The sequence below is a fragment of the Aedes albopictus genome, chromosome 3 (assembly GCF_035046485.1).
Source record: "Aedes albopictus strain Foshan chromosome 3, AalbF5, whole genome shotgun sequence".
Classification (NCBI taxonomy): domain Eukaryota; kingdom Metazoa; phylum Arthropoda; class Insecta; order Diptera; family Culicidae; genus Aedes; species Aedes albopictus.
This window is the reverse complement of record NC_085138.1, coordinates 196,353,674-196,367,335: the sequence shown is the minus strand read 5'-3', so window position 1 is coordinate 196,367,335 and position 13,662 is coordinate 196,353,674. Positions and strand designations below refer to the sequence as shown.

General features: G+C 45.4%; 3 protein-coding genes across 3 annotated transcripts in view; 2 read left to right on the top strand and 1 right to left on the bottom strand.

Moving 5' to 3' along the window:
* Nucleotides 1–6,874, top strand: part of LOC134290519 (uncharacterized) — a 139,294-nt gene extending 132,420 nt beyond the window's left edge. The window contains exon 2 of the mRNA XM_062857677.1: nt 5,059–6,874. Coding sequence (XP_062713661.1) covers nt 5,963–6,874 — 912 coding nt within the window. The 5' untranslated portion in view covers nt 5,059–5,962. The remainder of the gene's footprint in view (nt 1–5,058) is intronic.
* On the top strand, nt 72–1,533 carry LOC109411616 (lipid droplet-associated hydrolase). Its single transcript, XM_019685171.3, has 2 exons — nt 72–399; nt 459–1,533. The coding sequence occupies exons 1-2, from the start codon at nt 201–203 to the stop codon at nt 1,190–1,192; spliced, it is 933 nt and encodes a 310-aa protein (XP_019540716.2). The 5' UTR covers nt 72–200; the 3' UTR covers nt 1,193–1,533.
* On the bottom strand, nt 3,037–4,437 carry LOC134290520 (uncharacterized). The gene has a single exon (XM_062857678.1). It carries the CDS (start codon nt 4,435–4,437, stop codon nt 3,037–3,039), a length of 1,401 nt encoding a protein of 466 aa, XP_062713662.1.
* Nucleotides 6,875–13,662: the final 6,788 nt, after the last annotated feature.

Below are 13,662 nucleotides of genomic sequence, written 5' to 3'. Positions count from 1 at the left end.
ACTATTTTGATGCTATAAAGTTTTTCTCCGACAAAATAAAGACCAGGTAAATGCATTTTAACCGGGATCCATGCAGCTGCTTGTCAGCGGGCAACATCAGAGGGCGATTTAAATACCGTTGTCTTGCACACGTACTCCCTTCGTGATTTTTGTTGTGATATCAGATTCCAGTAACAAAAAGTTTTTCTAATTGATACACTATGCAGGAATCGTACCCGGTGATTGGAAAAGTCCCCACCCACATCTTGACGTGGGGCAAATGGATCGAAGAATCGCTGGGTGACCACAAGGAAGTAGTCCTCTGCATCACTGGAAACCCGGGTTTGCCCGGGTTCTACACCCAGTTCCTTTCCACGGTGCACGAATGTCTGAACAAGGAGATGCCTGTGTGGGTTATCGGTAAGTTTGTTGTGACTTGGTAGTGACCTTTGATTTCATCCTGTATGTTTTACCTTCAGGTCATGCTGGACATGACGAAGCCCGGGATAGCCCCTACAAGAAGCCGGTGCCGCCCATTGATAAAAACGAACACCTATATAACCTTAAAGGCCAACTACAGCACAAAATCGACTTCATTCGTAAATATGTTCCGGCCGATGTGAAAATTCACCTCATAGGGCATTCCATAGGATGTTATCTTGCGTTGGAGCTGCTGAAAATACCGGACATCAGCGAGCGAATTCAACACTGCTATTTCCTGTTCCCGACCATCGAACGGATGGCGGACGCTCGGAATGGTTTCATTCTGACCAAGATCATAAATCCGATATACTTCGTAGTCCAGTGGTTCTACCGCTGTTTTGCGATGCTCCCAACCGTCATCAAGGTTTGGGTCATTTACTGCTATTTTGTCCTAACGGGAACCCCCAAATACTACCTGGGAACTGCCCTCAAATACACAAATCCCGCCGTTATAGACAAGGTATGGTTCATGGCCCTGGATGAAATGAAAAATGTCCGCAATCTGGACGTGGACATCATAGAGCAGAACAAACATCGCCTGAAGTTCTACTACGGAACCACCGATGGATGGGTTCCGGTGAAATACTACAAAGAACTGAAGCAAAAGGTGCCGGATGCCGATGCAGAACTGTGCACCAGGAAAATGGAACATGCTTTTGTGCTACGCTCGGCAGCCCAGATGGGATTTATGGTGGGCGAGTGGATCCTCAAGCACCGGGTGGTTATGTAAGACGCAGTTGTGATATGTATCCAATATGTACTGGAATATACATTCAATAATCGTACTATATAATACGGGGACTCACTAAACAGTTTAAATTGCTGCGTAAGCCATGATTTTCTGTTATTTATTTGAAATGTTTCATCAAATTGTGAATGTAATAATCAAAGATTGCGTTGGCGATCGCGACGTTTAATCAGAATAAACTTTAATAAGCGGTTTACGCCTAGGTTTACGCTGTTAAACGAACCCCCTTGATAAACTTATTTATATAACGAGTTGCAAACCTAGACCTTAGCTGCACGAAACGTGACAAGTTGCATAATAAACCATTTCCGTTAGACCTAATACTCGCAACGACTATTCCTGTGCAAGAGAAATGATTGAAAACTACTATGCACAAAGAAACAATAGTTTACTTGGGTACTTGGTGGGACTGTTTCGCTCTGTTGAATATACGCCGAATAAAGCGTCTTTCTCCGCTGAACTCCGTTTTCGGCCAATGGTCCACTGCACGAATTTATTCCGGCCTGCTTACTCTCACGCGAAATTTGACGTTTGAGCGGTGTCGGCACCGCTCAAACGTCAAATTTCGCGTGAGAGTAAGCAGGCCAGCATAAATTCGTGCATTGCACCATCGCTTTCAATCTCTCTCTCTCCCTCTCCCTCTCCCTCTTTCTCTCCCTCTCCCTCTCCCTCTCTCTCTCTCTCCCACTCTCTCTCTCCCTCTCCCTCTTTCTCTCCCTTTCCCTCTCTCTATCTCCACCTCTATCTTGAATTGATATCTCCGGATTTATAACTTTGAAAAACGTTTGCTTTAGCTTGCAATTATTAATAAGAAAAAAAAATACAGAAACTGGGTTTTTAAATTTTGAAAAAAAAAATACTGGTTTTTCAATTTTATACGGAAGAGCACCATTTTCGGCTTGACACGAATGCACCTGTTGGGAATCGTCACCAGGACAGGTAGAACGCCTTTTAGCAGCTTGACTGTGGTGCAGCTTAAAGCTAGAAGTTTATTGGTTCTAATTAGCATCATTGTACGGTTACCAATATATGATTCTATCTTACATTTCTGTACGCTTGCTGTGCCTGGTAGGCCTTCAGACACTTAATTCCCAACAAGTAGTTCAAATATATAATAAATATATATATATTCACGGATGGTACAAAGAAATCTAAGACTTACGACTAATTCAAGTTTCCTATTATTGTCGCGCTTATTTTTTATTAGAGTCCTGCGGCGGTCGTACGCTCGCAATGCATACCGCCGCATGACAGTCGCAAGGCAAAACAAAAGAAAAAGTGTTCCCGCCAAAAACAAAAGCACGTTGGTTTCGCGAAGTGACAGATGTTTTTGAATGTATTTGTGACGAACGGCAAGAGTAGCTCAGTGGAATGAGTGTTCTTCCTGTCAAACCCCATATAGTGGAATTATATACTTTTAAATCTGGTGACGCTGTTATGATTAGTGACTGTCGCGCTGATATCAGAAGCCAGAGGCAGATAATCGTCATATTCTGATTTTTCTTGAGAGGCATAATATAAGGATAACCTATTTTCAACCGCCTCGTCGGTCAGCAAATCCAACGCTAAATAAATTATAAAGTAATTAAAGCCAACTAATTCAACCACTTTAGTATTTCAATTTACCAAATTATAACAGCTAAACCTCTAACAATCCGATATCTCAGTTTTCGCTAAAGATCTTTAACAGCTAATCAACAACCTTACTACACTTTTTGCAAATCACTCTCCTTCTATTTGACAGATCGCTATACTATTCGTATGCATTGGGTGGTGAACGGCAGCACGCGGCAGCTTGGAATAATTCGACACTCACACTGCCAATATCAATTGTCGCACGGTGGGTTCGACAACATTCCTCCTCCTGTGTGATTGCGAGATCCAGAGCCTTCTGCCGTGGTCAACTCGCCAACATCCAACAATGCCAGTTTTACCGCCGGTCGTGTAAGTACTCCGCTTGCTGTCTGTACCGTAGCCTTACGTACCTGACCGTCTTTGCCTTTTACGACCTGCACAATTCTTCCTCTTTCCCATCCATTACGTTTGGTCTCGTCAAACACGATAACGAAGTCACCTTTTTCTAGTGGCCTCACAGGTTGGTGCCATTTTGTGCGCTTGGCCAGGTCTGGCAAGTACTCGCGAATCCACCTTCTCCAAAATCCGTCCACAAGATTTTTCGTCAACTTCCAGCTATCTCGGAGTGTTGCACGACTTTCATCTACCAACGAAGCTGGTTGAATGATTCCTTGGGTTCCATATAGCAGGAAATGATTGGGCGTCAAAGCTTCATCCTCTGCGGAATCTAACGGCACGTGAGTTAGAGGTCGAGAATTTACCATTGCCTCCACTTCCAGTATTATGGTTTCCAGCCCTTCATCGCTGGGATGGTGCGGGTGATCACTGATCGCTGTCATCGCCGTTTTGACCGATCGAACCAATCTTTCCCAGGCTCCGCCCATGTGAGGGGCAGCAGGAGGATTGAACAACCAGTTAGTCCGAGCGTTTGTGAAGGTCGCCGCGCACTGTTCTTCAATCGTTCGAAGCTCCTCTTTCAATAGGTTGTTGGCCCCCACAAAGTTGGTGCCGTTGTCCGAAAAAATAGTTTCAGGTGCACCTCGACGTGCCACGAACCTTCGAATGGCCATCACACATGACTGAGTAGTAAGGCCATGAGCTACTTCCAAATGAATGGCCCGGATAGACAAGCATGTGAACAATACGATCCAGCGTTTTATGGTGCTACGACCTTGCTTCACCATCAGTGGACCGAAGTAGTCAATTCCAGTATTGGTAAAAGGCCGGATGAATGACGCCAAACGGACTGCGGGTAGTGGAGCCATAAGAGGGGGGTTAGGGACTGCCTTGGATATGCGACATCTCTGACACTTTCTGCTTGTTCGCTTAATCAGGGTACGAAGTGCCGGAATGCAGAATCGCTGCCGAATGCGGTTAAGCACGGTTTCGTTATTCGCGTGAAGACATCGACGATGATAATTGTCGACAACTAGTTGGGTTATACAGTGATCCTTGGGCAGTATTATGGGAAACTTTGCGTGGAAAGGGATGATGGGCGCCTCTCTTATTCGACTATTCATCCGTATCACACCTGCATTGTCAAGATACGGAGACTGTTTCCACAATGGACTTGACTTATCCAGCATCTTTTGCTGGTCGGGATTGTCTCTGTTGTGATGCAACGTAACGTATTCATCAGGGTAGCTCTCCATTTGTACCTGTTTCCATAGAATATTCTCCGCATCTTGATACTCTTCGCTAGTTAACCATGGTGATGTACGTTGCCCTTTAAACCTTTTGATAGCTCGTAACACCCACGCAGTTGTACGTAGTAACCTTTGCCATGATGAGAACCGAGCAGCATCAATAAACGATTCATGAACAACATGATGATGCATGTAGACGGCGCGTAGTTCCTCCGTTACAGAGACTGATGACTTTAACTGCATTGGCCAGAATTCTTCATGTTGCTTCAGGAATGGCGGTCCACTAAACCACCTGCTTTCACGATCGAATCTTGGGCCTGATCCCCATTTCGTGGCTTCGTCCGCCACGTTGTAACGCGATTGTAGATGCCGCCACTCGTCGACGGTTGTCAGGCTGAGAATCTCACCAACACGATACGCTACGAAAGGATGATAACGCCGGCTATCAGAACGGAGCCATGCCAAAACGGTTGAAGAATCAAGCCAAAGGAAGCGTCGATGAATCGTAATGTTCAAACTTTTACAGATACTATCAATCAATCGGCTACCGATCAGTGCTGCTTGTAATTCAAGCCGAGGGATGGAAAGTGGTTTCAGAGGCGCCACTTTTGACTTTGCGGCTACTAGTACTGTTGGGATTTTACCTTAAGCGTTCATTGCTATTTCAAGACCTGTCTAGCTTCATTAACTGTCATTGTCATGTGGGGAAAGCAAGAGAAAAATAAACGGCACTAAGTTGTAATCCGATGAGCAAGTCGCACGCGTTTTGTAACTGTTCGTCTTCGATCCGAAATTACTGCACGAAAGCTGTAGGTTACAGCAGTTTGGCGACGAAAACGGAAAAAACCTGCGCGGAAGAGAGGAGTTCAACGTCGGAACAACAGAAGTTTGCGGTTCCGGAACGGGATTTACAACGAGCGAGGAGATTTCAAAGGAGTATCCATCTGCGGAAGGAGTAGCCATTGCTGGTGCTCTGGAAGGGGGCACTACCGGACGGCGATTGCGTGTTGTGCATACGACGAGTTGGAGTGTATGTGCAACCTGTTAGTTCTCTGCGAGGAGAGAAGAGATACCCGATTTTGCTGCTGCTGCGAGCTGGTTCGAACATTTTGCTGCTGTGTGTTGGTGAGGCCATACGATGAGCGACACGGAGGACGAAACCGCCGCGGCTCGGCTGGCTGCTGCGGCTGCGATTGCGAACAATGCTGCTGTTGTTGCTGCGCCGGTTCCACCCAATTTTGCTATGGAACCGTTCGATAAGGAAAAGTGCAAGTGGGCGAGATGGGTGAAACGCTTGGAAGGCATTTTTCGAATTTTTACGGTGCCGCCCAATCGCCACAAGGACTATCTACTTCACTATATGGGGACCGCGACGTATGATTTACTCTGCGATCATATGGGTCCTGTCGAGCCAGAAACCAAAACATACACCGAGATCGTGAACATTTTGGGCGCATTTTTCGATCCTGAGCCGCTCGAGATGGTTGAAGTCTAGAAATTTCGCAACCGGCATCAAAGAGAAGGTGAATCCATGAAGGAGTTCGTGACAGAGCTACAGCGCGACGCAAAGTTTTGCCAATTCGGAAACTACCTGAACAAGGAACTTCGGAATCAGCTGGTCTTCGGCATGCGATCGAAGCGGATTCGATCGCGGCTAATTGAGGAGAAAGCTTTAACGTTCGAGAAGGCGGTGGACATTGCGCTCTCAATGGAAGCGTCTGGTGAGGGCGCGGAGCTTTTCGACAAGCGTCCGCATGATGTCAACTACACTGAGAAGCGGTCACCGAAGGTAACTAACATTACTAATAAGAAATGCTACCGATGTGGAAGTGGGGCTCACTTGGCGAACGCTTGCCGTCACAAGGACACTGTTTGCAGTTTCTGCAAGAAGTCCGGGCATTTGCAGCGAGTGTGCCTCAAGTTCCAATCGCAGGGGGGACAATCTAAACAGAGTAACGATAACAAAGAAACAAAAACGAAAAAGAAAATGCATACAAACTTGATTAATGAGGGGAATTGTACTGAAGAGGAAAGGGATGATGAAGAAACAGAAGTCGATGAGGTCCTAACTCTAGAGATTTGCAAGGTTGAAAAATCAAAGTCTTTGTCGAAAGTTATCCTACCGTTGAATGTAAACAAAAAGATCATCAAATTTGAGGTCGATTGCGGCTCTCCCGTTTCACTCATGAGCCTTAACGACAAAAAGACGTATCTGAATGAACTGCCGTTGCTGAATACTGACGTGGAACTGATAAGCTACTGTGGAGGTAAAATCGAGGTTTGTGGGTATGTGAAAGCGGAGGTAAAACACAACGGTCAGACGGCTGCGATGCGGTTGTTTGTCGTTAACACGGAACGTCATCCTTTGCTTGGCCGTGAGTGGATGCGGGAACTGAATGTTGATTGGAACAGTGTCATTCGTAACCCAGAGTCTTGCGTGTGAGGTGTGTATTGTGCTTAACCTATGTGAGGTTCCTACCCCTCACGATCGCTAAGTGCATACAGGTGAGAGCGTGACCGAGACGTCATTCAGTCGACAATGTTGGCAACACCACACAAGGAACGGCGACAGCGTCGACGGTCTCACTTCCGCGCCAGCACGTCCATCGTCCGCCATTGTGCAGTGAAGTGTTCGGAGAGGTAAGTCGTGCGTTGGATTGCGGGAAAGCGTTGGGTGATTCCTGCTTGGGAATTGACTCAAGAAATGACCGACCGATCGATTGATGTGATTTGTGGTGGGCAACAAATATGCCCGAAGTGAGAACCTGGCAAAATCACATTGGCGATCCTGCCAGGATTTTATTTTAGAATCTCTAATACAAAGCATGGAATCACCCGACGAATGGGGAAGGCATTGACATTAGAATGTTTCGACGGTTTGGCAAAGTTTACAGTTCAAATTGGTACAGTGTGATTCGTTTACGTGATTTTTTTTTGTCGATCGTTTTCCTAAGATAATGTATGGAAGTGGCAAAGCTTGCAAGTGAAATAAGGTTATGAAAAAAAGCATGAACATTTGTTGCAAAATTGCGATGATACTGTACTAGTATGATTCAGCAATTTGTGAATTTCAATAATTGGACTTGGGGAGTTGGTAAAACAATAGTGGTTATACAAGATAACTAGTGAACTATCGGAACAGAGGTCATAAGAATTATTAAAGGGCGTGTCGGGACAACAGCCAAAACTAGAGTTTAAAGGGCGTGTCGGGACAACCGCCGGATTTGAAATAGAAGGGCGTGTCGGGACAACCGCCGGATTTGAAATAAAAGAGGGCGTGTCGGGACAACCGCCGGATTTGAAATAGAGGGGCGTGTCGGGACAACCGCCGGATTTGAAATAAAAAAGGGCGTGTCGGGACAACCGCCGGATACGAAATAGAAGGGCGTGTCGGGACAACAGCCAACATAAAGTTTGAAGGACGTATCAGGACTGCCAGAATTGAAGTTGGGAAAAAAATTGTCGATGCATTAGGACAATCCGTCGAAACATTGCTAATTGTGGACCGAAAAATAACAAGAGCAACTAATGTTCTGCGAGAGGGGCAATTAATTAATCATTTGTTTTCCCAGATAAGTGCTGACAACAAAACTGTTTCGAATACAACATGTCGTCAGGGGGAAAATACGTTCGGATTGATCGCCTTTCAGGCGACCTAGAGGTTGACGAGGGCGATACGGACGTAATCGATTCATCGGCGGGAAAGTACGTTCGCATACCGCATTCTCGTGGTTCCGAATCAGAAGGAGATGACAATACAGATCATTACAACGCCGTGGTTGACCCGGATCAGGAGAACAAGGTGCTACGAGAAGAGGTGGCTGAACTGAAGCGTACTGTTGCTGAGTTGACATCTGGAATCAAGAAGCGCCAGGACGATAATCTCAGGAGCGACGACATCGATGAGAGCTGGAGTTGTCCCCGGAATTTGCCATCATCATCACAAGCGACGAGGAACATCACTAACATCAGGTGGGACCAAATTAAGCCTTTTCCTAAAGGCCTCCCCGCGAACAAGATGTGGCAAGAGTGGACCAAGTACATCCAGAACTTTGAGATAGCTGCCTCCCTCTCTAACGCCTACGATCCAGCTCGCCGCTCTCAATTATTGTTCCTCTCGATGGGTGATGAACTACAGAGCATCGTACGCGCCGCCAGACTAAGACCCAATCTCAATGACGAGTATTGTTATACAACATTTATCAAGAACATTGAAGGTCATCTGCGGTCCCTGACGGACACGGCGGCAGAGCATCAAGCGTTCACTTGTATGCAACAGGAGAAAGGTGAGTCCGTTGTCAATTTCCACGCCAGGTTGATGGAAAAAGTACGACTGTGTCAGTACAGCTCGGATGATCAGGAAAGATTCGTCCGAGCACAGCTGATCAAGGGTATGTCGAACCGAGAACTGGCCAGGGCTTCAAGAACATTCGGCTACGAGACGAATTTCATCGTTCAGTCGGCCATGCGAGATGAAGCATACCAGGGAGATGAAATACGTCGCGATAATGTGCAGGATCCAATGATAAATCAAGTGCGCGGGCCAACATTCAAGAGTCGCTTCAACGGAAAGCGTCGTGGTGAAGATGGTGGAAATTTCGGCTCACGCGACAAACAACAACGGTTCAACCGCAGCTTCAACGATAACTTGCCCACTGGTCGTCGTCAGCGCTGTTCAAGATGCAACCGTTGGAGTCATTGGAATCGGCCATGTCCCGCGTCGAAGCAAAAATGCAACAGCTGTGACGTTGTTGGCCACTTTGCTGCTGCCTGCAGGCAGAAACGAGTCAATGCTGTTCAAGATGCGCCGGTCCAACAGGAAGCCTTGCCGGAAACTAAAATGGAAGAGGTATAATAAGTTGATTAATTTGATGTGACTTGAAACTGATTAAATACATGAATTCGGAAGTTAATGCGTTATTGTTGCTTCATTTCTAGATAAACACACTTTCTCTCGAGGATGTCCTTATTGACTGTCGTCTGGGTTATTCGAGTGTTGTTAAGTTCCTCGTTGATTCTGGAGCGGACGCTAACGTCATCGGAGGGACCGATTGGAGAAACCTGAAGAAGGATTACGAAACTGGTCATGCGAAAATTACGCCTATTAAGAAGGATGTGGATAGCGGATTACGAGCATATGCCACGAGTGTTCCCATGAAAATTGATTTTGCTTTTCGAGCGAACATAGAAACAGTGGGGGGAAATATTTCAGTTGTAGCTGACTTCCTGGTTGTAGCCGAAGGAAAGCGATCACTTCTTGGCAGATCAACGGCAAGTGATTTAAAATTATTGTTCGTTGGTTCAATCAATAACTCCGAAGAGATGCAGAACGAATATTTTCCAAAAATGCCTGGCGTCAGTGTTAAGTTTAGTGTCGACCAATCAGTTCCTCCCACCAGGAACGCATACTACAACATTCCGGCCGCTTACCGTGACGCGGCTCGTCGTCGTTTGACAGAAATGGAGAATAGCGGAATCATCGAAAGGGTGACGACAGCTCCGAGTTGGATTAGCGGAATGTCTGCTGTACCAAAAGGAAAAAATGATTTCAGATTAGTTGTGAACATGCGGGCACCTAACCGAGCCATTATGCGTGAATACTTTCGTCTACCATTACTAGACGAAATGAAGGTCAAACTACACGGTGCGAAGTATTTTACAAAACTGGATTTAAAAAGCGCCTATTACCACCTGGAGCTGAGTCCTGACTCGAGAGATTTAACGACGTTTTTGACAGAAGGCGGAATGTTCAGGTTTACACGTCTTATGTTCGGGGTGAACTGCGCTCCGGAGATATTTCAACGCGAAATGTCACGAGTTCTGGAGCCAGTGGAAAACAAGATAGTGTACATTGATGACGTCTTGCTTTTCGCGGAAACTTTGGAAGAATTACATGAGACTGTTGCCGAGGTGCTGCGGATCTTTAAGGAGAACAACCTAACGTTGAACATTGACAAATGCGAGTATGACAAGACGAGGATTTCTTTCCTGGGGCACGAACTAGATCAGGACGGATTCCATATTGAAGAGGCAAAAATCTCTGCAATCCAAAAATTTCGACGTCCTACCACAGTATCGGAATTGCGTAGCTTCCTGGGGTTGGCCTCGTTCGTGAGTCCATATATTCGAAACTTCGCAAATATTTCAAATCCTCTTTGGTCAACTATTGGAACAAAAACCTGGAAATGGGGCGAAGAGCAAGAAAAATCGTTCCGCGCTTTGAAAGCCAAGATCATCAACTGCACTGCATCCTTGGGCTATTTTTCCGACCGGGATCGAACGGTCCTTTACACTGATGCATCGCCTTATGCATTGGGGGCCGTTCTTGTACAAGAATGCGAAGACAGAAGCCCGCGCATAATTAGTTTCGCATCTAAATCCTTGACGCCCACGGAAAGAAGCTATTCCCAAAACCAAAGAGAAGCTCTCGCCGCAGTTTGGGCTGTAGAGCACTTTTCATACTTTTTACTTGGTCGACCATTTACCCTGCGAACCGATGCCAGCGGTATAGCGTTTATCTTCAATCGTACGCGGGAGGACACGAAAAGAGCTCTGACTAGGGCAGACGGTTGGGCATTGAGACTCAGCCCATATAGCTACACAGTGGAGTACATCAAAGGGCAGGACAACATCGCAGACCCATCGTCACGCTTATATCAAGGCCATGATGAAGCCTTCGACGAAGAGTTCAGCCCGTGGGAAGTTGCGAGTTTGGAAGCTAACACCGTTAGTTTTCTGACGGTAGACGAAATCAGAGAATATACTGCCAAAGACGAAACGTTGCAACAGGTAAGGCAAAGGAACCTAAAAAAAATGTATATATAAATATTAACAGATAGTGATAATATCAATGGAAACGTGTATTCTAGGTTATTAAGGCGCTAACTTCGGGAAGTTGGGCAGACAACCTACGAAGGTATCATGCGATCTCGAACGATCTTCATTACCAAGAAGGATTATTAACGAAGCTTGGGTGTGCCGTTATTCCTGGTGAACTCCGTCGAAAAACCCTGGAAGTCGCACATTCTGGTCATCCTTTGTCCGCCAAACTCAAAAGCATTCTTCGAGAACGCGTTTGGTGGCCAGGAATGACCAAAGATGCGGATGATTGGGTGAAATCCTGTAAAACGTGCGCTGTGAATGGAAAACCAGAAAAGCCCACTCCAATGCAGCGAGTTTTTGCTCCTAAAACCGCGTGGGAAACGGTAATCACACTTCTGTAAAGTTAAATTCTTAATCTTTTGTTTCTAAATTAATCCATCTACAGGTGGCTGTTGACTTCAACGGCCCATATGCGAAATATGGAGGAATTTCCATTCTCGTGGTCATAGATTACAGATCCAGATATGCTTTCGCAAGGCCTGTTAAATCTACTGGTTTTGAGCACACGAAGAAGGTTTTGGACGAAATTTTCGATGCAGAAGGCCTCCCAAAAGCCATTAAATCCGACAACGGGCCTCCGTTCAATGGCGAGGATTATAAGGCATACTGCACTGCACGAGGTATACAGATGATTTTCTCGACTCCGTTTTTCCCACAACAAAATGGTTTAGTAGAGAACTTCATGAAGGTCGTCAATAAGGCCATGTGTGCTGCATATTCCGGAAGTAACAATTATCAAGAAGAACTCCAAGCGGCAGTCCAAGCACATAATTCGGCTGCCCACTCTATCACGAAGATGCCACCGGAAGAGGTGTTACACGGCAGGAAGATACAACGAGGGTTACCTTTGTTGGAGCGTGGAAAAGCGGACGTTGATGAAAATTTGTTAAACTCAAGAGATAACAAAGCTAAAACTTATTCTAAACAACATGAAGATGCAAGACGTGGTGCAAAGCCTTGTAAAGTTCTTGTAAATGATACAGTTATACTTGAACGCCAAGCGAAGACCAAAGGCCAATCAAGATTCGACCCTAAGCGCTACACTGTGGTCGAAGAGAACAATGGAAGTTTGGTTTTGCGCGATGAGGACGGTGTTCTGGTTCGACGTCACGTGACCCAGACAAGGAAAGTGGATGAGTGGAGGAATCCTGAGCCGGCAGCAGCTGGAGATCTGTCCAACCAAGACCCCTCCTTGACGAAGCGTCCAATTCGGGAACGTCGAGCACCGCGCCACCTTGATAGCTACGTGCAGCCCGTCGAGAAGTTGTAGTTGAAATGAAGCAACAGGAAAAAACTATCCGGCTCATAAATGAACTAGAAAAGTCGGTGTTCAAATAAATTAAATTTTCACTTTGAACATTCTACGTCTTCTACTTACAATTTTTCCTTATTCTTGATTTTCCATGGCTCTTTATTTTCAAAAAGCATCAAATTTGATCCTGGATTGTTTTTGCAGCGGAGCGTTCCAGGGGAAGTTGATTCCTAAAAGCCAGCATTCTTCCTTGTTTTCTTTGTGTGTTCCCTCGGCTGTCGTAGGCACGTATGCATTCCAGGGAGAAGCGTATTATCCTGGCACCAATCCTCAGTTTTTATTTCGCCAAAAGAAGGTCGTAGGTGATAATAATTTACGTTGTGGAATCTTCTAGAAGCGGCATCAAAACAAATTATGTACATCGGTGGAATGGATATTGACAGCTGACGAAGGAATGATATGGAAATGAAACAGCTTTGATAGACGAGTGCACCGATGAACTGAATTCATCGCGGTCCGAGAATTTTGACACTACAGCGGGATCGTTCCCAATCAGAATTGTTCAATTCTGATTGGAAATCTTTCACTTCTGATTGGAAGTGACCCCGCTGTAGTGTCAAAATTCTCGGACCGCGATGAATTCAGTTCATCGGTGCACTCGTCTATTATTGACAGCTGTCAATATAACTGTGCCTCTGCAGCAAAATGAATTCATTTCGTTTTGTTTTGCTGCAACGTGTACACACGAAAAAATTATCGCAAAATTGAGTATTTTTTTTTGAACACGATAAATGATTAACGGAACCAAAAAAAAAAAAACTTCCGAATTTAGTTTTTAGGGAGAACCGCGATATTCCATGAAATAACGTGGAAAGCATTATGGATGGTTTATGGCAGTTTGTGGCTGGTAAGCAGTTTACCGTTGATAGTAGAAATAATAATAATAATAACCCACTGGTCAGTTGGTTTTCACCCAAAGGAGGTCTTGTTGGATACAAAAGTGGGTAAACTTAGAACGAGTGATGTAACGAAACGACAATAATGTTGATGATAATATTGATATTCACATGTTAGGGCACCTGCTCCTGTAAAAATTC